The 20,912-nt window shown below is 52.1% G+C and overlaps 8 protein-coding genes across 8 annotated transcripts; 6 read left to right on the top strand and 2 right to left on the bottom strand.

Annotated features, from left to right (window-relative positions):
• Positions 1 to 88: 88 nt before the first annotated feature.
• BDW47DRAFT_123772 (uncharacterized protein) lies at positions 89 to 990 on the top strand (the record flags this gene model as incomplete). The annotated part of the gene is made up of 3 exons (XM_024816120.1): positions 89 to 636; positions 694 to 771; positions 834 to 990. The coding sequence occupies 3 exons, from the start codon at positions 89 to 91 to the stop codon at positions 988 to 990; spliced, it is 783 nt and encodes a 260-aa protein (XP_024674282.1).
• A 1,693-nt stretch (positions 991 to 2,683) lies between these two features.
• On the top strand, positions 2,684 to 4,143 carry BDW47DRAFT_101692 (cytochrome b5 reductase family protein). The gene is made up of 4 exons (XM_024811709.1): positions 2,684 to 2,853; positions 2,930 to 3,033; positions 3,107 to 3,732; positions 3,790 to 4,143. The coding sequence occupies exons 1-4, from the start codon at positions 2,849 to 2,851 to the stop codon at positions 3,937 to 3,939; spliced, it is 885 nt and encodes a 294-aa protein (XP_024674281.1). The 5' UTR covers positions 2,684 to 2,848; the 3' UTR covers positions 3,940 to 4,143.
• On the bottom strand, positions 4,117 to 5,413 carry BDW47DRAFT_93733 (phosphatidylinositol phosphate kinase family protein). The gene is made up of 2 exons (XM_024820259.1): positions 5,091 to 5,413; positions 4,117 to 4,981 (listed from the first exon to the last, which is right to left on the bottom strand). Exons 1-2 carry the CDS (start codon positions 5,358 to 5,360, stop codon positions 4,208 to 4,210), a joined length of 1,044 nt encoding a protein of 347 aa, XP_024674280.1. The 5' UTR covers positions 5,361 to 5,413; the 3' UTR covers positions 4,117 to 4,207.
• A 775-nt stretch (positions 5,414 to 6,188) lies between these two features.
• On the top strand, positions 6,189 to 8,259 carry BDW47DRAFT_123769 (arginine--tRNA ligase; the record flags this gene model as incomplete). Its single annotated transcript, XM_024816119.1, has 3 exons — positions 6,189 to 6,410; positions 6,494 to 7,788; positions 7,839 to 8,259. 3 exons carry the CDS (start codon positions 6,189 to 6,191, stop codon positions 8,257 to 8,259), a joined length of 1,938 nt encoding a protein of 645 aa, XP_024674279.1.
• A 1,269-nt stretch (positions 8,260 to 9,528) lies between these two features.
• On the top strand, positions 9,529 to 11,805 carry BDW47DRAFT_116049 (putative ABC transporter; the record flags this gene model as incomplete). Its single annotated transcript, XM_024814879.1, has 7 exons — positions 9,529 to 9,643; positions 9,724 to 10,223; positions 10,292 to 10,739; positions 10,799 to 10,878; positions 10,933 to 11,086; positions 11,162 to 11,439; positions 11,563 to 11,805. 7 exons carry the CDS (start codon positions 9,529 to 9,531, stop codon positions 11,803 to 11,805), a joined length of 1,818 nt encoding a protein of 605 aa, XP_024674278.1.
• A 193-nt stretch (positions 11,806 to 11,998) lies between these two features.
• On the bottom strand, positions 11,999 to 14,768 carry BDW47DRAFT_101689 (uncharacterized protein). The gene has a single exon (XM_024811708.1). The coding sequence runs from the start codon at positions 14,509 to 14,511 to the stop codon at positions 12,565 to 12,567; it is 1,947 nt and encodes a 648-aa protein (XP_024674277.1). The 5' UTR covers positions 14,512 to 14,768; the 3' UTR covers positions 11,999 to 12,564.
• Positions 14,769 to 18,288: 3,520 nt separating this feature from the next.
• BDW47DRAFT_101685 (uncharacterized protein) lies at positions 18,289 to 18,782 on the top strand. The gene is made up of 2 exons (XM_024811707.1): positions 18,289 to 18,547; positions 18,607 to 18,782. The coding sequence occupies exons 1-2, from the start codon at positions 18,385 to 18,387 to the stop codon at positions 18,636 to 18,638; spliced, it is 195 nt and encodes a 64-aa protein (XP_024674276.1). The 5' UTR covers positions 18,289 to 18,384; the 3' UTR covers positions 18,639 to 18,782.
• Positions 18,783 to 19,073: 291 nt separating this feature from the next.
• On the top strand, positions 19,074 to 20,486 carry BDW47DRAFT_93702 (uncharacterized protein). Its single transcript, XM_024820258.1, has 3 exons — positions 19,074 to 19,151; positions 19,208 to 19,365; positions 19,519 to 20,486. Exons 2-3 carry the CDS (start codon positions 19,251 to 19,253, stop codon positions 20,451 to 20,453), a joined length of 1,050 nt encoding a protein of 349 aa, XP_024674275.1. The 5' UTR covers positions 19,074 to 19,151; positions 19,208 to 19,250; the 3' UTR covers positions 20,454 to 20,486.
• Positions 20,487 to 20,912: the final 426 nt, after the last annotated feature.

Below are 20,912 nucleotides of genomic sequence, written 5' to 3'. Positions count from 1 at the left end.
CGCAAGACCTTATAGCTGCCAGTCTGCCCCACATATAAGAGCCTCACTATACGGGACACCCATCTCCAAAGCATCCAAAGCAACTCCAATGTCGTCCTCATACTCAGCCTGGTTCCGTAAGGGCCCGGACCCTGGAACTATCATCACCCTTGACCAACCCGTCCCTTCCCGGTGGAAGATTCTTCAGAAGCTGAACGAGCATGACTATCAGGTTAACGAGGAGGAAAACGATGAGTATGGCTTCCGTTCTTTCGCCTCGGCTAAATATCTATGCTGTGATCCCAGAGCCCGGACTAAGGAAGCCTTCATGCGCATCTACATTCAAGTTCCCCATCGGAAGACTGAAATGGATGATGCGGATACCAGAAGCCGACAAGCCTCAACATACAACCCCCCAGAATTGATCGCCTACCGGGACCTCACTGAAAAGGGCTTGAGTGACACGCCAAAGCTTCTCGGATACAAGATTGATAAACAGGATCGCTCGGGGCTAGTTCCGGGTGGGTTCATTATCTGGCTTGTTTGGGAGATCGTCCCAGGGTTGCGCCTCGGAGACGGCAATAGCGCTGACCCATTTTGGGCTCTGGAAAGCTACGAAAGGGAGCAGGTTCGCTTGGCTTTTCTTCAAGCTCTACCGTAAGTTGATTTTTCTTCTGTATTCGATACTGGATCTAATTATTGTCGACTATGTAGTAAGCTGCATGACAACGGGTGGTTCCCCCGTGTGTGCGGATCAAGCAGCCTAGTTTGGCACCAGGAAACGCAGAAACTGTAAGTTATTGCTTTATTATCCCAACGACGAAGTGACGAGCTTATCAGTTTCCTCCATATAGCTACTTTATCGGACCCTTTGAGAAGGCCGGCAAGCCCGAACGTCCGATTATGTTCGGTGCCAACTGGATTGCGCATTTCGATCTCGCCACGCCGGGCCCCTCTACGGATGAGCGTGATAGTGACTGGGATAGAGATACTTCACGCTGGCAATGGTAGCTGAGGAAGCGGGATTGTTTGTCTGTCCTCTTGTTATGTTAAATTCGGTGACAAGACTCTGGCCTTTTATAAGGGGCCGTCCACTTCTGGTTCCGCATGCCTGTGCCAGTGTCAAAATTCGAGTCTGCGAGAGCTAATAATCCAATATGTAGGACTCTGACAAAATGACACCGTCCTGCCTGAAGTACTTTCTTTGTCACCGGGGAAAGGGAAAGGGGAAGTACTTCACAATAGCATTTTTGGTTTCTAGTCTGGGTTGGGATTGCTGGAGAGGCAATGATCATCATTATGACCAGTTTTACAGCTTGAAGAACTTCCTTTCTATTGATATAACTTTTCCAGATATTGAGCCTCACATGATTGTCATTGCGAAGTATCATGCGACATATCACAAATAGCCAAGACCGAAAATATTCCTGGCGTTAGTTGTGAAGATAGTCACGCTTTTTGCGACTTCCTCGATTCTGCCCAGCAAGTTCAAGAGAACCAACACGCGGCCATTTCTACCCTTGGCGACAACATGTATTCATTAAAGGGGGTAACTCTCTTTCCATGATATTTTGAAAGTCTATTAAGCTATCAAGACCAGAAGCATACCCAGATTTCGAAGAAGAACCAAGCGGCCTACATCCCCAGAAGACGACTTCTACGAGACAAAGAAAGAGAATCCACAGAAGTCGCTGTTGATACAAGAACCAGTGGCATCACTACAGTAAATGTTACTATTTCAGCAGAGAGCCTAGACCAAAAACACTAGAAGAAGAGTGGGAAGACCACCCCAAGCTCTTGAAGCAGATGAGTTAGCATGGCCTTGAGGAATTCAGGAAGCTCATAGAACAGAGATATTCAGCGTCATCCGATGATCTAGATACACTCGCGGCTGTAATTATAATCTGAGTGTTGTCGGGCCCGTCGGAAAATATGTCTCAAGAGATAGTAGGGGCAGCGGTCGATCTCACAAAGCCAGAGAGATGTTGTTTCAGGAGTGCTATCTGTAGCACTTTTCGAAACATGATATTCAGCGTGTCCCCAATCCAACAACGCTTCTCGTACCGTAAATTGAAGGTTGTTTCATTCAAGTTGGTCTTAATTTAATCTGGGCCTGATATTGACATTGGTTCTCCGGCCATAATTACTCTACTCGATCAGCACTTTTCTCAAGGATTATCCTCGGGTTATAATTTACCTTATCCTTCCTTCAACTCTTGCCTGATAAGTTATGGTATCAATGAGTATATATATATATATATGAACTGACTATGCCATAGCCCACTTAACTATTTGTTGCAAACCAGCTGCCCTACTTCGTTTTTCGGCAGCCACCTTAATGGAAGGCACGCCTAGCCTTATTTGGCTACCGCCGTGGTGTTCAAAGCGCCAGGTGCAAAGACCACGATTCTCCCTCCAAAAGCCACGCACAATCAATCCCTAATTACTCCGTACTGTATAGAGTAAGATCCGTCTCTCACCGCTCTATCTTTGCCGGGGAATCTTTTACCCCAGAAATCCCAACAGAGCGGGATTAATTCCATTCTCTTATCTTCTCTTTTTCCTGATTTTTCTGATTTTCTTTCTTTTCAGATGAAAATAACCATAAAATAGAAATATATAGTTACAAATTAGATATAACATCATACGTTATACAATCAGTAGATCTCGCAAGCATTACCAGATTAACCCAATCGAGATACATCCGTAATCCACCTCCGAGCTCGGCTGAGCCCGTGACAGAAGTCCCTCAACGAAAACCCGCTCCTCTTCCCGCCTTTTTTTATCTCTCTCCCCCTCCGATCTCCCTCTTCCACCTGTTCTCTCCGCGTATATTGAATATCCTGGGGCTCTCAGAGTATTCGTCAACATGAGGTAGGCACCTATCGTCACGAATCCCACTTCCACCTCGTTCCGAATTTGAACTGACAGCTTTCGCAATGGATTGCAGTGCTCTTACCGACAACCTCCCCCCGGCCGTCCTCCAGTTCGCGCCCTTTGCCGTGGCATTGGTGGCCGTCTTCCTCGGATGGAAGCTGTTTGGCGGCAGCAGCAGTACGTAAACCCCAATAGACGCCCGGAGCTTTCGAAAAGCTCGACTCGGTGCTGATGTCATCTATCCCGATAGGTCCCCGGAAGGTGCTCAACCCCACCGAGTTCCAGGATTTCGTCCTCAAGGAGAAGAATGAGATCTCCCACAACGTGGCCATCTACCGCTTCGCCCTGCCCAACGCCACCGATATCCTGGGTCTGCCCATCGGTCAACACATCTCCCTCGCGGCCACCATCGAGGGCCAGCCCAAGGAGGTCGTCCGCTCCTACACTCCCATCTCCTCCGACAATGAGGCCGGTTACTTCGACCTCCTCGTCAAGGCCTACCCCCAGGGTAACATCTCCAAGTACCTGACTACCCTGAAGCTCGGCCAGACCCTGAAGGTGCGCGGCCCCAAGGGTGCCATGGTTTACACCCCCAACATGTGCCGCCACATCGGAATGATCGCCGGCGGTACGGGCATCACCCCCATGCTGCAGATCATCAAGGCCATCGTCCGCAACCGTCCTCGCAACGGAGGCAACGACGTCACCAAGGTCGACCTGATCTTCGCCAACGTCAACCCCGAGGACATCCTCCTCCACAAGGAGCTTGAGGAGCTGATCAAGGAGGATGACGGATTCCGCGTCTACTACGTTCTGAACAACCCTCCTCCCGCCTGGACTGGCGGTGTGGGCTTTGTGACTCCTGAGATGATCAAGGTATGCATCTAACTTTCTCCGTTCCGTAGTCTGATGTAATAGTTAACAATCCTTTAGGAGCGCCTCCCCGCCCCGGCCAGCGACGTCAAGGTTCTTCTGTGCGGTCCCCCTCCCATGGTCAGCGCCATGAAGAAGGCCACCGAGTCTCTGGGATACACCAAGGCTCGTCCTGTCAGCAAGCTGGAGGACCAGGTTTTCTGCTTCTAAACCTGCGGTCATGCAGTGCCGCATCGCGTCCGGTGGCGCGCTCTCGTGCCAATTCCGGATGTCGACTACCCCCCTTTTCAATGTAAACCAGACATACGACACATGGTCTGGCCGTTGGATGTAAGATGAGATAAGATGTGCTACAGCACAGTGGAGCAGTGTTCAGAGTTCGCAAGAGATAGAAGCCCAGCAGGGGAACATAATCTATAATGGACTGCCCTCGAGACCACCTCTGGTATCGTAACCCTCGAAAACCCACATGAATAAATTAAACAACCTCCAAAATAGACTCCACCATCGTCAAAAACTTCTCCCGATACTCCTCCGCCGTAGTCGTAACCGACATCGGCCCCTGCCTCCCAACCACATTAAACGTCTGCACGACCCCCGTCATAGCCTGTGCATGCAGCTTATGCCTCCCCCAAAAGAAATCCAACACCACAGCCCGATACCTCCACCGCCCATCAGCAGACAGAACCCCAACCCGCCACCTATCCTCCTCCTCCCTCCTCTCCCCCCGGCCCCCTATCCCCTCCCCCTCCTCCACAGGAAACCGCACCAAAAATAACGAATAATCAACCACGTTCGCCTCCTGCAAAAATCGCGTATCATCCTCCACCACCCTCCTCAACGCCTGACACTCCACCCCACTCAAGCGGATCTTATCCGGAAACTCATCCGCCAGCCGCGACAGCGTATCCTCACTAACAAGCGGCTCCGGGACGAGATCCCTTTCAGGATAAAAGTAATCCACCGGCTTCAAGTCATACGTTTCCCACTTCTTGCCAGACGAGGGCGAGTTGTTTTTCCCGGAGAGGACGTTCTCCATGATGATGTGGTGCGCGGGTGTTATGCCTGCTATGCTGCCTAGGGTCTTGATGGGCGCGTAGAGATAGTCTGTTATGCGAACGAGGAGGGAGTCTCGGTGGGTTTTCATGTATTCGCTGTAGGGGGCGAGCAGGTCGTCTTGGAAGAAGGAGTGCTCGAAGTGCCGGGGGAGGCTTTTCACGAGGTATTTGGTGTCGGATGTGCTGAAGAATGTCTATACTTGTTAGACGGTAATATGATCCAATGGGGTAGTACCGTTGAGTATACAGTGTATACCCTCCCCTCCCTCACTACAGCTACAATATAGATAAGGCAGTACTAACCGACCCCGAAAAGCCCAAATCCCCCATCGGCACCAAAGCCGCCTCCCTCCCCTGCGTGCAAAACGACCGTCTATACTCCTCATCGTCAATCCCATACGCCTCGATGCGCAATCGTCTAAACCGCTCGTCGCTATGGCGCAGCAGTTTGATATAGTAGATGCTGAAGAAGGCGAGGATGCGCCCGATGAGCGTCTTGCGGAAGGTCCTGGGGTCGCGCAGGAGCGCATCCTGGATGGATTTTGTGAGGGCTCGGTGACGGCGGTTGCCCATTATGCTGTGGTCTATTTATATAGGAGGGGCTACATCGTGGGGTGTAATTTGGGGGGGGGATGCTATATACGTAGTAGGTGCTTGGTCTTGACTCTTGGAATGAGAGGACGGTGACGTAGGTGATATGGGGGATCAGGTGATATCACATGATTGCTTGTAGTATATGGTCTTTTGGCTTGGTTCTCCGCGTTTTGTCTGTTGGTGTTTTTTGTTGGAATATTCTCCAGTGTCTCTGTTGGATGATTAACTGTTACTTGAGTGTGAACTGTTGCACAGTGCTAGTAATCACCTACGGCAGTGAAACCATTATATTTATATATCACTGGAAGCACGATGGATTGTAACCATATGTTCTGACAACCATGTTATACCTTTGGAGAAGTATATGATCAATATCTACTCGATTCAGTATCATTTATGTTTTACAAGTAAACAACCAGTCTCCAGAGTAGTATACTTCACAGTAATGGTATAGTCTATGGATGCCGGGTTAGGGCTGTCCACGTGATATCCTATACTCCACGTGACAGCTCACCGCCTGGCAGTAAACCACATGCCGCATTGGGTCAAGAGAGGAAGGAAGAAAAAAAAAAAAAAAAAAAAGGGAAAAAAAAGGTCCCCTCCATTCTGTTTTCCCCTCCAATGGGTCATCATTGTCTGCAGAGCGGGGCTAGACGATTTTCGACGGCCTTTTCTCTGTTCCATCCACCACATACTTCCTTCTTTCCCTCGAACTGTCCTCTCTCCAGGTTTAACCGTCCTTTATCCTCTTCTCGGCTCTTTACTACTTACCCCTCAGTCTACGCGCCCCTCGCGAAGACCCCCATCATGGCGTCTTCCGATCTCCCCACTGCCGTCGAGGCTCTCACGCTGCAGACCACCTCCGAGACCTCCAAGTTCCCCAACTGCTTTCCCTCCTTGAACCCCGTCGATATCTACCGCGAGCACATTGCGCAGAAACTGGGCGAGGCCACCGGCATCGATCAGGAGAAGATCTACTCCCGTCTGCAGTGGACGAGTACGTTGGACAAGGGGGATCTGGTCTTGCCTGTATGCTATGAGTCATACTATATTTTGCGGGGGAAGGACATGCAGTGGTGGACTTTTCAAGAACTAACGGAGCTGGTTATTAGGTCGCCGCGCTGCAGATCAAGAAGAAGCCCCAGGAGCTGTGCGAGGAGCTCGCCGCCAAGTTCCCCGAGTCCGACCTTGTCCTCCCCCCCAGCTGCTTCGGCGTTCATCTGCAGTTCTTCTTCCGACCCGAACGCCTCACCCACACCGTCATCCGTCGCATCCTGAAGGAGAAGGCCGCGTTCGGTACCAATGGCAACCTCGGCCTCAAGGACCCCTCGGACCCCTCCAAGGGTAGCAAGAAGATGATCGTCGAGTTCTCCTCGCCCAACATCGCCAAGCCCTTCCACGCCGGACATCTGCGGAGTACGATCATCGGTGGCTTCCTGGCCAACCTGCATACCGTTATGGGCTGGGACGTGATCAAGATGAACTACCTGGGTGACTGGGGCAAGCAGTACGGTCTGCTGGCCAATGGGTTCAAGCGGTTCGGCAACGAGGAGGAGCTGCTGAAGAACCCTATCGGCCACCTCTTCGACGTCTACGTCAAGATCAACGCCATCGTCTCGGAGCAGGACGCCCCGATCAAGGCGCTGAAGGAGCAGATCAAGGCCAAGAAGGAGAAGAATGAGGACGCGTCGGAGCTGGAGAAGGAGCTGGCGCCGCTGGTGGATGCCAGCGAGGACGAGGCTGCGCGCCGCTACTTCAAGAGCATGGAAGACGGCGACGAGGCTGCCCTGGCCCTCTGGCGCCGCTTCCGTGACCTCAGTATCAAGAAGTACCGCGAGACGTACGCCCGTCTTAACATCGACTTTGACGTCTACTCCGGCGAGTCGCAGGTCAAGGACGAGAGCATGAAGGCGGCCTACGACACCCTGGAGAAGTCCGGCGTCGCCGAGAAGTCGGACGGCGCTGTGATCGTCGACTTCACCAAGCACGGCGCCAAGAAGCTCGGCAAGGCCATCATCGTCCGCAAGGACGGCACGCCCCTCTACCTGACCCGAGACATCGGCGCCATCACCGAGCGTGACGAGGCTTACCACTTCGACAAGATGATCTACGTTGTCGCGGCGCAGCAGGATCTGCACCTGGCGCAGCTCTTCAAGATCACGGAGCTGATGGGTCACAAGGAGCTGGCCAACCGCTGCCAGCACATCAACTTCGGTATGGTGCGCGGCATGAGCACCCGCAAGGGCACGGTCAAGTTCCTGGACGACGTGCTGCGCGATGTGGCCGACAAGATGCACGAGGTCATGCAGAAGAACGAGGAGAAGTACAAGCAGATCGAGGATCCCAAGGCCACGGCCGACATTCTGGGTATCACCTCCGTCATGGTTCAGGACATGAGCGGCAAGCGGTATGTCTACCCCTTTATCTTGATTATTGTACATGTCTAACGAGTTTTAGGGTCAACGGCTACGACTTCAACCTGGAGGCGATGACCTCCTTCGAGGGTGACACGGGCCCGTATCTGCAGTACGCGCACGCACGTCTGTGCTCGATCATCCGCAAGGCCAACCTGGGCGCGGAGGACCTCGACTCGGCCAACCTGGACCTGCTGACGGAGACGCAGGCGCACGACCTGGTGCGTCTGTTGTCCTCGTGGCCGGATGTGCTGGTCAACACGATGCGCACTCTGGAGCCGACGACGATCATCACGTACCTGTTCCGGATGACGCACATCCTGAGCTCGGGCTACGACACGCTGCGGGTGGTAGGCAGCGAGCCCGAGGTGCTGAAGGCGCGGTTGGCGCTGTATGCGTCGGCCCGACAGGTGCTGAACAACGGCATGCGGGTGCTGGGCCTCAGCCCTGTGGAACGGATGTAAATTTACTGAGTAGTATCACGAATACCAATTATATTTCCAATTTAACGTGCTTTCTGTATGGATTTTTATCTTCATAATTGGCGGGGATAACCAACCAGTATTTCAAAACCAGCCAACCCATATGCAAGGAAATACATGATAGACAGCAGGGAAGACGACAAAGAACAGGGATCAAAAGATCAACAGGGGCAGGGAACCAAACCAAACCAAAACCGCATTCTTTCCTACCCCACAAGGAGAAATCAAACAATATAATCCCCTTCCATAATAAATACCCCATTAAGTAAGGCGAAAGGAAAAGGAAAAGGAAGGGAAAAATTCAAGTCCCCGAGCGAATCCCCGCTTTGATGGATTTGTAAACGCCGTCAACGGCATCCGACCCAGACTTTCTCTTGACAGATTTTATTTTCAAATTTCCCCGACCCTCGACCGTGGTTGAGAGGGAAAATGAGTTTCCTGGATGACAAATAGCCAATCTTCAACCATCCAGGTCGTTGCTTAGTTATATTCTTTCCATCCATACAACACGGACGCCGTTCAGGGCCCGTCGATCCCGAGTGGCAATCTAACCCGGGGTCGGGGTCTTCAGCTCGTACGGGAACACAGATCTGACGCGTCGTGCAACTAGACAGTAGATAATCGAGTCGAATTGACTGAGCTAGGGTATGATTGACTGAGACCCGGGAACTAGGTAGGATTGGATTGGATTGGGGGGCTGATTTGTAGAGGCTGAGATACGACACGATGCATCTGTGGCTGCACTATATGGTCTGCACCATGAGGAAGATATCACAATCACAGTCTCTGTCTAGAATTGCTTTTTCCTCGTATATTTATGACGCTGTCCTCCCCGTGCTCTTTCTTTGTTTCCATTCTGTTTCTCTCCTTTGATGGAAGGGAAAGTATATTCGATACGGGTTGCAGATGCAGATTAGGGCTATCGGCATCCGCCCCACAGCAGATCAGATCGCCGAACTTACATCGCCTCTCGGGGATCTTTATATCCCTTTTTGTGCCAGGCCCTGTCCCCGTTGGAGGGATCATATTATTAAGTCGATGGTCTGGCTGATTCTGTGAGGTTTATATATCTAGGCTTGCCCTACTGGAAGACTCAACCTTAGTTCTATATGGTATGCGATTTACATAGTGTGTTGACTATACTATATATACTACATGAAGTCAAATACTTCATCAAACACATTACTCAACATGGCCGACTCCACCGGCTCGACGACGCCCGACCTCGAGCGCAATGAGAACCGGTTCCTTATGAACAACACTGTCCATGACTTCTCGTGGACGGACCTCACCGTGACCGTCAAAGACCGCCGCACGAAGCAGCCACGGAACCTTATCGATGCGAGCAGTGGGACTGTACAGCAGGGTATGTCCATCTGTTACTGGCTTCGGATTCCACAATTCCATGCTCCAGACAACCTTTCCAGAATCAACTAACAACACCAGGCGAGCTAGTAGCCCTCATGGGCCCCTCGGGCTGCGGCAAGACGACGCTCCTGAACGTCCTCGCCCGCCGCGCCGCCTCGTCAGGCGCCAAAACGACCGGATCGACCACCGTAAACGGGACGGACATCGACAACGACACCTTTGGCAAAATCACATCCTACGTCGAGCAGGAAGACGCGCTCATCGGATCGCTGACCGTGCAGGAGACGCTCAAGTTCGCAGCGGATCTGTCGCTGCCGGGGTCAGTCAGCAAGGCGCAGCGTATCGAGCGCATTCACACACTGCTCAGTGCGTTCGGAATCCAGAAGCAGGCTTCGACGCTTGTGGGCACGCCCATTCGCAAGGGGATCAGTGGCGGGCAGAAGCGTCGAGTGAGCGTTGCGAGCCAGCTTATCACTTGTCCGAAGATTCTGTTTCTGGATGAGCCGACTAGTGGGCTGGACTCGACGGCTAGTTACGAGGTGATTTCTTATGTGAAGACACTTGCTGTGGAGAATAATGTAACCCCCCCTCCTTTATCCCCCATCTCTCTACCGTTTCATGGAGTATAACAAGCTAACATGAACAGCTCCTCATAATAGCCAGCATCCACCAACCCTCAACAACCACCTTCCACCTCTTCAACAAGCTCCTTCTCCTCTCCGGCGGCAAAACCTGCTACTTCGGCCCCGTAAAAGACATGCCCTCCTACTTCACCAGCATCGACCAGCCCATCCCAAGCAACACCAACCCGGCAGAGCACCTCCTCGACATCGTCAGCTCCGACTTTGGCGACGAGACCCGCGTCGAGACCATTCGCGAGAAGTGGACGCAGTCCAGCCAGTGCGCTGAGTTGACACGGTATATCGCCCAGAAGAGCGGCATGCCGGAGAAGGGAGGCAGTGCTCAAGGCGTGGATGGGGATGATTTGAGCAGGCCGGGCGTGCTGGCTATTACGCTGTCGCTGCTGCATCGGCTGTTTATTAAGAGTTATCGCGATGTGGTTGCTTATGGCATTCGGATTGTGATGTATTTGGGTATGTTCCTTTTTCCCTTCCTGATATAGGAGGTTGAGTGTGGCTAATGATGATGACAGGACTGGCTATCATGATGGGAACGGTGTGGTTGCGTCTGCACCCTGAGCAGGATCATATCCAGCCTTTCATCAATGCTATAGTAAGACGCTCTCTAAACACCGACAGAGAAAAGGAAAACTAACTGGAAGCTAAGTTCTTCGGCTCGGCATTCATGTCCTTCATGGCCGTCGCCTACGTCCCCGCCTTCCTCGAAGACCGCGCTACTTTCACCAAGGAGCGCGCGAATGGTTTATACGGCGCGTTGCCGTTCACAGTGTCTAATTTCATCATTGGGCTTCCGTTCTTATGTATGTCCCTTCGCCCTCTCTTACCCCCTCTTAATATATAATATATATATAAGACCAATACTGATCAACAAACAGTTTTGATCTCCCTCCTTACCTCCCTCCTAACCTACTTCCTCACCAACTTCCAACCCACAGCCACCGCCTTCTTCACCTACCTAATGTGGCTCTTCCTGGACCTAGTCGCCGCAGAGTCGCTCGTAGTGCTCGTGACGTCTCTCTTCCCGAACTTCGTCATCGCGCTGGCTCTCGTGGCTTTCGCGAACGGGCTGTGGATGAGCGTAGGCGGGTTCCTCGTTTCGCCTACTATTCTCAACCCGTTCTGGAAATACGTTTTCCATTATATCGATTATCAGGTTTGTCATTCCCCCTCTCCTTTTTCTCTTTTGATCTTTTGATCCATCATTGGGAAGCAAGCTGGTTGTCTGGTTTCGTCCGCACATGTGGGAGTACAGCTAACAGAATGATTCCAAAAACAGGCCTACGTCTTCCAAGGAATGATGATCAACGAATTCTCCAACCGCATCTACACCTGCGCCGCGGACTGCACCTGCATGTACACGACGGACCTCGCGTCGGAGTGCAAGATCCGGGGGACAGGTGTGCTGGAGGCGTATGGCTATGCGACGGGTAGAACGGGCAAGTGGGTGGGGATTCTGATTGGGATTATTGCTGTGTATCGGTTTTTGGGGTGGGGGGTGTTGGCTTTGAGGAGGTCTTGACTATTTCTTTTGTTTTCTTTCTTCTGATTGATTTATAGATTGTTTTATTTTGTTGAAAGGAGGTGGTGGTTGTGGTGGTGGGATTGAGTGAGTGAGACGACCGGGTTATATACTTTATACTTAATACTTGGCGAGAAATAGGATTGGCCTACTTCTTGGATACTAGACTATTTAATAGACACACTACTTATATTTCTGACTACTCTCAACTCAACGTTCAAAGTATGTATTTGGATCAACGAGTGACATCGCAAGACAAGATCAAACCACAAATAAATCAATAATCCAAGGGGTATACCTCTGTCGTGACCACTGCCTTTTCATTTCCAACCAAGCAGACGCAACATCACAGCATAAACAAGCATAAGCATAACAACATAACAGCATAGCATAACATGGCAGAACACAGCGTAGCAGGCCAAACTGTACAACGCATGCAGACAACAGTAAAACCAAAAGAACACCGTAATGCAGGTCATCAGAATCGTACAATCATGTCGCCATGATGGAACGTGATCGGTCAGAGCCGTAGAACCCGCCCCTTCTCTTTTATATCCAACACCCGAAATAAATCAAACCGAAAATGCCGCCCATAAATGATGTCTTTCCTTTTCTCATTTTCCAAGGAGTCCCTTCTTCTGAACAGCTTTTGGGGTTTTCTTTTCTTTTCTTTCTTCTCCCGAATCAACTTTTGATTGTTTAAAAGAAAGCCCACCCGAAATCCAAAACTTTTGCAATAGATCGTTGGCGTTGGAGAGTCTAGAACCGTCCGCTATACACGGACTGGCTGGATCGTCGACTGGCTCGGTCGGACCGGCGGTCGCCCCGGGGACGTCGTACCCCGTCCGCCTCGCGTCGCGCCACCGTCCCCGTATAGTCTGACCCCCCCGTCAGGTACTTCTTGGGCCGCTTGCCTTCGATATTCAGTTCTAAGGCGCCCGTCTCCCCGGCCCGGACACTGATCCGCTTTCCCCCGACCGACTCCTGCGTAAAGCTCATGGTCACGCCGTTCATCGTCATGACGATGTTGTTGTCCTCCTCGGCCTTGGATCCCACGCCGCTGCCGTTCTGCGTGCGCGCATCGCTGCCGCGGCTGCTGTTCGACCGGCTCTTCTGGCTGCCGCTGTCGCTGGCGGTCGGGTGCGCCCCATGCGAGGACTTGGCTTTCAGCAACGCATCCGAGGTCAATGGCACGGGAGCCGCCGACTTGACCGACCGGGTCGCCTGATATTCCTCTGCCTCCCGCTGCTTCTCATCAATGTCATCCTCGTCACTGCCGAGGTCGTAGTCATAGATGGGACTCGGCTGCCGACGGCGATTGTTCTCGACAATGCGGCGAGACGGGCGGATCGGATCATGGTAGGACTGCGAGCGTCGGCTGTCGCGGCGACTGCCTCGGCGCTCGGGGATCACGGTTTCCCCAGAGGACTGACGGTATCCGTACTCGGGAAGGGTGTCCCGGAGATCCGACAGGTCGATGCCCCCCCGCGACGGATGGTCCTCGGACGAGACCGAGGAGCTGGTGGCCGCCTTGCGGGGGAGATCGGGCCGCTTTTGGATGATCTGGGGCCGGGACTGGTGCTTGAGGGGCGGCGGGGGCATGCGGTTGTAGTCGTCGCCGCGGTCGTGGTTCGAGTGGGAGGGCATCCGCTGCCGGCTCTCGCGAGGGGGCGGTGGCTCCAACGCGTCGTCGTCATCGAAGGAGGGTGCGAAGTAGTCGTAGTCGGCCGTGGGGGCCCCGTACACGGACGCCCGGCGGTTACGCTTCTGGTCCCGCGTCCGGGACATGGACCGCTCCCGGAGATGCTCCTGTGGCTGGTGGTATTCTGGGCCATAGTAGGGGAGCTGGGGCTGGGCTTGGGGTTGAGGCTGGGGTTGCGGTTGCGGACCATAGGGCGAGGAGGCATACGCCGGCGTGTGGGCATAGGCGGAGGAGGAGAGCGGAGGTCCGTGTTCGTAACGACCCAGTTGCGGGTGATACATCATCCCACCGCCCATGCCCGGCATCATCCCGTGGAAACTCATCGGCCGGTCCGGGCCTTGGTAGGAGCTGGAGCGGTTGCCGCGGCCGTGCGGACGGTTGCTGCGGGAGACGTTGACGTCTTGGATGACCGGACCGGCATACCGCTGCGTGTTCCTGGACGCGGAGGGGTAGTCTGCGACCGACGGGGTAGACGGTTGGGACATGTAGTAGCCGTAGTCCATCGGTTTCGGATCAGCCGCGGGCGACCCGTGGTACAGGCCCTGGTCGCACTCCCAGCAGGTGCCCGGGTAGTGCCGCACCTGGGCCGTCTCGCGTCGGCGGGAGCGAGACGGCGACCGGGTCATCGGGGCGGCGTGGTGATGGCTGGCACTGGGATAGGAGCCGACCTGCATACTGTCATCACGCGCGGGGCGAGCCGTCCGTTCCTTTTCCTTTGCCCGGTCTTTGCGGGTGGAACGAACTCGATCTAGGTCGGCCCTCTTGGGGGTGGTGTCGACTTTAAGAGGGCCCGGAGGCTTCTGACTTGATGGGGTGGATTGGGAGCTGTTGACGGTGGCGGCGGTGCGACTGGAATAGCCGGAATCGCTGGCAACGTCGAGCAGAGGCTCGGGAGGTAATCCCAGATCGTTCTTGTTGGCGACTTGACGAGTGTCAGGAATGATAACACGAGCGTCCTCGTCGTATTCCTCAACAAAAGCGGCGCGAGGGACTTTTCTCGACATGACTTTTTCAGCAGGGAGGGGGGGGGGCCAAGGCCCAGTTGGGTCCCTAAAGGGGGGAGAGAGGGGAAGGGAGTGGCTGGATTGGGCCGGGCACAGAGTGGATGACGTGAAACGTGGATGCCCCAACAGGCTTCGGAGATGGGATCGATGGGGACTTACAGCAGCCACTGCTGCTGCTTCATCCGAGTGAGTCAATCGAGGGTTTTTTTCTTTTCTTTTTCGTTCTCTTTTTTCTTTCTTTCTTATTACCTGTTCCTTGTCTTTTCCCTCCTTTTTTTTCTTTTTTCTGTTTAGCTCTTTTTTGGCTTTCCCCCTGCCTGATGAATGTCTTTCCTTTCCTTTCTTCGTTTTTTTAGATTAGGGTTCTCTCGGAGGGATTGTTTTATTTCTTTCTCCGACAGACTTCAGTCCAGCCAGACTGCGATGGTCCGGAACTGGGACGTGCAGACGGGCCAGACAATAGTTCGTTGACAGCGCGTCCCGATCGCTTCTGTCAGCAACGAACCGTAGATGCAAAGAGGTCGTAATGGTCATCCACGGACTGGACCGTCTCCATCGAAACGAACGAGCAAGTGAAGGGGAATGATTGGACTGGATGGTAGGCGCCAGAGGGTCGAAGGAAGTTGGGCGGGAGTGAACAGTGGAGCCAGCAGGCAGCAAGCGGGCGTGGGTCAAGAGGAAGAGGAGTGAGTCAAAAGGAAAATCAAGAAGAATAATAATAATAACGAGACCAAACCGAATCGATCCGACCAAAAGGAGCCGGCGGGCTGCAGTTGTGGTCTGGCAGACGGTGAGTGGAGGAGAGGATGCAGTGGACAGCCGACAGATGCAGAGGGGACGAAGGGAGTCTGTCGAATCTGGACCTGACGAAGAGGGTCTTTACAGTGGAGACAGGCCAGAATTTCTTCCAGGCAAGGAGTGAAACAGACAAAAATGATCCCTCGGGGTGACTCGAATACTTAATACAATTCTACCACGGGGGAATATGGAGGGGGAGATTATCAAGAGGACGATCGAGGGGAAAAGGAAAGAGAAAAAGAGGGATTTTAACAAGGGGAGAAGAAAATACAGCAGAGGAGCAGGAGGAGCAGGAGGGGGCAGAGCAGTAATCGCATTACCGGATCTTACACTCTTCCTGCGTGATGACGGGTGGTTTTCTAGCTATTCTGTTCAGTCAATCAAATGATCATTTGAAGGTAAGAATCAGATAGGTTCAAAGAAAAGAAAAGAACCAACCTATCCAACATTTCACCCCCTGTCCGCCGGAATGAATCCAAGGGAATACAAGAGAAATGAGAAAGAAAGAACGATGCCCAGAGTGGGGAATGACGGATGAGTGGCCACGATCGATGCCTGATCTGCGCATCAGAAACACTATGGGATTATCAGAGAACCAGTCTTGTCTCCCAGTGCGGAACCGTATCTTTCGACGTCATGGGAAAACAAAAACCAATTCGATGGAAAAGAAAAAGATCAATACATCTTGACCAGGGTACCTCGAATACTTCCAGCACAGACGTCTCCGAACAAACTACTACACTATATCAACACGGCTCCACGGCGGGGAACCCTGGTTGTACCAGACTCAACCATGGAACATCTATCGTTCTATCTACTCTATATTCTATATACTATGAATGTCATTATTGATATCCATATAATATGATGTATATCTATATTTATAGACATGATATTCCAGTACTCATTCCCATACAGGTCATAAATACTCAATACAAATCTTGTTGGCGGCCCAAGGAAGAATCTTCCATTGCGGCCCAATAGTATTCGCCGTCTCCACCCGTCTCTTCCCTGCCTTTCTCTTCAAGTTGCCTCCGCTGCATGCACAGTCTCTGTCTTAAAATTTGAATTCTATAGACAGTAGACAATAAATATTGCCAAAAAGAGAGCGGAAAAAATTCATATATCAAATCGAAGAAAGTGTTATCTATGGTTGCATCCTACCATATAGATCCGAACAGGATATCAAATTAAGCATCCCTACCGAACCCTAACATCACAGTCAACCAAGAAAAAGAAAAAAAAAGAAAAAAAAAATTATTTTCAAAAAATCAAAAAATCAAAACTGTAAAATCTAAACGAAAAAGAACAGAAGAGAATAAACCAAATCCAATCTAAATAAGTCTCAAAGCAGTAAAAAGAATCAAATATTCATCCACTAAAAGTCCCCCAGAGCACCCCACCTCCCCCACTTCATCCCTCTCCCAGGAACTAGATAACGTCCTCCCTCCCTAGTCCGTTTAGCCTTTAGCTGCCGGGTTATATCATTCCTGCGACTTCCGTGCCGATGGAAATTGCATACATATGGGATGAACGTCGAGGAGGATATATTTCCGGTGGGGAGCTCGGTGAGAGAACGGCTTTAGTGGGGGACGCGCTAGAGAATTTCTATCCGATGAGGTACATAAAGTGTATACTACGGGTAATAAAAACCATTCAAATGAAATGAATAACCAGATACATGGAAACTAGAAGAAGAAAAAATAAGATATAATAGGGAAAAGAAAAAGAAAAAGCAAGAGAGAGAGAAAAAAAAACTAGCTGTGCATAAACAGTCAGCAAACGACACAGCCTGCCCGAATCTGCCTTCGCGATAACACCGACTGCCCGTCTGACCGGCGCGATGCAAGGGATACCGGACTTTGTTGAAGAAGGTGCGTCTAGGGGGCTTGTGTTCATAGATTATTTTATGGAATTGTTATGCTTGTTCTCCATGTAAAGAGGACACAAGACCAAGTATACACTTGACGTAGCTGTATCGATTTGAACTGACAACGTTCATACTTCGTGCTACACAGTCATATAAGAGAAGAGCTGACTCAGGAAGACATTCGGCCAAGGCAGCCAGTACAGTACATATCTAGCTACTGATTTGACTAGTCCAGCCGTTCATCTGGTACTAGCCCCCCAGGCAGCTACGTATCCACCAACTCCGTCTCTGACCAGATCCGTGTGGAGATCTCCGTTCCAGACACCACACTGGCTAGAACCCATCCTCCAGAATCTTGCAACGGGCCGACATCGCATCCCACTCCCAGCTGCGGCTGAGATCGTCCCCAACTTTATCACCGCGGTTGCGTCATGCTGCCATGGAAAGCACCCAACACGGGATGATCGGGCCCGCGAGATGCACGCAGCGCAGTACACCAGCTCATATTGGCTGCCAGACAGGAACTAGTCCTGTCTCCCGGTGTGCCAGGATCAGGCACACGGCAAACAGCGACGCGCACACCACAGATATACTTTCCAGACACGGAGACGGACGGGAGGACATCGCGACTAGAGAGGTATCAAGACGAGCTAGAGCTGAGCGAGCGTCTCTGTCACGCGATCCCTTGAAGGACAGGACAGAGGCAGTGTCACAGTCATTGCTGCCCAATGTGTCTGTCTGTCTGAGTGAGTCACTCCGTAGTTCGGAGAGGGAAAGGTTTCCTTCTGGCTTGTCTTGTTTTCCGTCTGTATCGATGAAGGGCCGGGTATCACGGACTGGATAGCATGGAGGGGCAATCGCATTCTCGTCCCAGGTCTGATCTATCCCGCTTTCTTCTTTCTTTTTCCTCTCGACCCCGGTCAGTTTGTAATGTCATCCCGGGCACACGCGCAGCAGCGCGATTCACGAGCCCGAGGCGGTCTGTATCGACAGGGTTGGAATCCGGTGGAATTCAATGGGGGACGGAGCCAAGACGAGGATGTGGCGTGGATGAAGTTGGACATTCGGGAGCCCCTCACCGGGAGGATCGAGATAAGATAAGGGCCATTGTCATGTGTTCCACTAGTGACACCCCACCAGTAGTGACTTTCATTTTAACTTTTTGACTCTCGTTGATATTATTGATTTATTGATTTTGTAGCAAGATGAAGACACGCTTCATCTGGCCGATAGTTCGGGGTGTCTTTTGGCTAATTGAAATGGTATCGTATATCAGCATCTACTGTATTTGCGGAAGTAGTGAGGAAGCCACAGGGATGGTTCATCTAGGGTCGATGTTTGCGTCCAGCTTGCAATTGAAACCGATGACTGTGTATTAGTCTTAGTAAATTCTCCAGTACAAATCAGGGATGGAACTATTCACTCACGATCTGTTGACATGGCCGCTTCAGAAGTTTAGATCCATGGTCTGCTGAACCCACTCCGGGTAGTACCGTAGTGGAGCCGCTCTGAGATCTCGAGTTCTTGGAATCATGGTCGAATGTATGCCAGTGGTACCAGTGACTGGACTCTTCATATTCAGCCTTCAATATTATAGTGTATCGTCTTCTATGAACTTATTGATTTGATGGTCATAGAGGAAACCAGTGAGGTAGATATCCTGCAGTGATGATGAGTCAGCGGGTTGTCCGGGACAACGGCCCATCTAAACAACAGCGTCATCCCCAGCCTCCCATCCGTTCCAACCACCGCATTTTCGAGCGGCAACCCTGACAGTCTGCCGTCTCTCCCAGGTTGTTCAGTCTCTTACTTCTCAGTCCCTGAATATCTGCCAATTTTCAAGTGTCGACTGATATCAACACTGTCCATTACCGACCTGCATTCCACATTCTTTATCTCCACAGCGCCATCTAGATCCAGTGGAGCCTGGGGTCCGATCGAGACTTCAAATCAAAGCGATCCATTCTGACGGGTATGAACCCACATTCGATCTGGAATGAAGATTTTGGCTAACATGATACATTGCAGAGTCCCGTCTTGAGCTTTGCGCTCTTGACTATTCTCTCAAACCATGGCGCCCGTCCAGCACGCGGGTGCCATCCCCGACATTCCGGGCGAAGCATCCATTCCCCACAGCGACCTGACAGCAGACGATATTCTTCTACCAGATGTAAACCACCTCATCAGTAGGTCCGACGGTCCGTCAACCGTGGATGACAGCCATACTCTGATTGCCCGATCCGATTCGAAAGAGAGCTACACTCCCGGCAACGGCACGGTTGATCCCAACGACATCAATATGCAAGGGCTGATGGCGCTGTTCGCCATTCTCGGAGCAGCCTTCGTCCTCGCAGCGATCTGGTTTTTCTTCTGGGCCAAGAACGGAGGGTTCGTCTGGCGCAAGGGCGACTGGGAGGACTATAAGTCGACGGTCCTGCGGCGCAAGGGCCCTGACGGACGAACACTCAGCAATGCCACAAAGAGCACCAGACTCGGAGGCGGCAGCGTTGTTGGCAGAGGCTACACCGACGATGGCTACACCGTGACAGACAGCGCACCGGGATACACCGACACCGCGACAACAGTGACCGAGAAAGAACCCAAACGCAAGCGCCGGTTTCGCGAAGCCGCCAAGCAGAAGCTACTCCGACGACGACCAGACGACGACCACTGGGAAGGCTCGGTGGATGAAGACGTGCGCGCCTATCGTCAAGAGAAAGCCGCCCGTATCGGCGGCATCAACCGCGATCCAGACGGCACCTACCACGGCAGCGACTACGACACATCGCAGGAGCCCAGCAGCTACCAACAGAGCGAGATGAGCCAAGTCCGCGACTACGCCTACGAACGGCCCTCCGGACCGCCACCCACCCAAACCCGCAACTTCTCCTTCGTCCCCGGCGGCGACGAATCAGAAATTAGCCAGGTTCCTCCTCCCCGCGCTGCGCGCGAGCCCTCTGCCCGCCGCCACAACCGCCGCCGCGAACGTCGCAGTCGCCCGCCATCCGCCGTCCCCTCCCGCCAGACCAGCCCGCGCAAGCACGGCGACAGACGCTCCGTGCCGGGCCACTACACCGAGCCACTGGACATGTCGTCTGCGCCTTCGCGCTCAGAGTACCAGTACTCCAATGTCGACACGGAAGACGAATCCGGCACCCGAAGCTACCACCATCCTATTCCGGGGCTGAGCAAGGGGTATCGCCGTGAGGGGGGACGCAGCCGACGCCGCGATAGTCTCAGTGACAGCGACGGCGACGAAACTCGATATACATGATTTTTCTTTTTCTTTGTTTTTCCCATCCGCGATATCCTTTTTTTCTACTTCACAGTTTTTCCACCTCATTTTTTATCAACCCCCCCTTTTTTTACGCTTTCAACCCATGGGTAACACGACGGAACTGTAAATAATTTGTACGACATTGACACGGAAACGAGACATGCGATATTTTTTTCTTCACGGATGGATGACAGGTTCAGGGATAGGATGAGCACAGGACAACAGATAGCCAATAAATAAGAATCAACAATAATAAACAAGTATCTTGATAATCGACTGTTTACCCAATCTACTCGGTACAATCACCAGATTGAGCATGGATGATGTCAATTAGGGTGCATATCTTCCAGAAACAGATATATATCACCCACCTAGTAATACTGGCAATATAAGGAGCCTCGCGAAGACCAATTTCAGTTAGTTGTGTAGGAGGTCACTAGTGATTTTTTAGATTGA

Source organism: Aspergillus candidus (assembly GCF_002847045.1).
Source record: "Aspergillus candidus strain CBS 102.13 unplaced genomic scaffold BDW47scaffold_9, whole genome shotgun sequence".
NCBI lineage: Eukaryota > Fungi > Ascomycota > Eurotiomycetes > Eurotiales > Aspergillaceae > Aspergillus > Aspergillus candidus.
This window is presented reverse-complemented; position numbering and strand designations above follow the sequence as displayed.

What these genes read in the sequence shown, in the direction of transcription:
- BDW47DRAFT_93702 (XM_024820258.1), top strand. Translation starts at nt 19,251, where the DNA reads ATGGCGCCCGTCCAGCACGCGGGTGCCATCCCCGACATTCCGGGCGAA. An exon ending in AGATGTAAACCACCTCATCA is followed by an intron (nt 19,366 to 19,518) that starts GTAGGTCCGACG and finishes TTCTCGGAGCAG; the next exon opens with CCTTCGTCCTCGCAGCGATC.
- BDW47DRAFT_101689 (XM_024811708.1), bottom strand. Translation starts at nt 14,511, where the DNA reads ATGTCGAGAAAAGTCCCTCGCGCCGCTTTTGTTGAGGAATACGACGAG.
- BDW47DRAFT_93733 (XM_024820259.1), bottom strand. Translation starts at nt 5,360, where the DNA reads ATGGGCAACCGCCGTCACCGAGCCCTCACAAAATCCATCCAGGATGCG. An exon ending in ATTTGGGCTTTTCGGGGTCG is followed by an intron (nt 4,982 to 5,090) that starts GTTAGTACTGCC and finishes TAACAAGTATAG; the next exon opens with ACATTCTTCAGCACATCCGA.
- BDW47DRAFT_101692 (XM_024811709.1), top strand. An exon ending in GCTGTTTGGCGGCAGCAGCA is followed by an intron (nt 3,034 to 3,106) that starts GTACGTAAACCC and finishes CTATCCCGATAG; the next exon opens with GTCCCCGGAAGGTGCTCAAC. An exon ending in TGACTCCTGAGATGATCAAG is followed by an intron (nt 3,733 to 3,789) that starts GTATGCATCTAA and finishes ACAATCCTTTAG; the next exon opens with GAGCGCCTCCCCGCCCCGGC.
- BDW47DRAFT_101685 (XM_024811707.1), top strand. Translation starts at nt 18,385, where the DNA reads ATGAAGACACGCTTCATCTGGCCGATAGTTCGGGGTGTCTTTTGGCTA. An exon ending in CTTGCAATTGAAACCGATGA is followed by an intron (nt 18,548 to 18,606) that starts CTGTGTATTAGT and finishes CTATTCACTCAC; the next exon opens with GATCTGTTGACATGGCCGCT.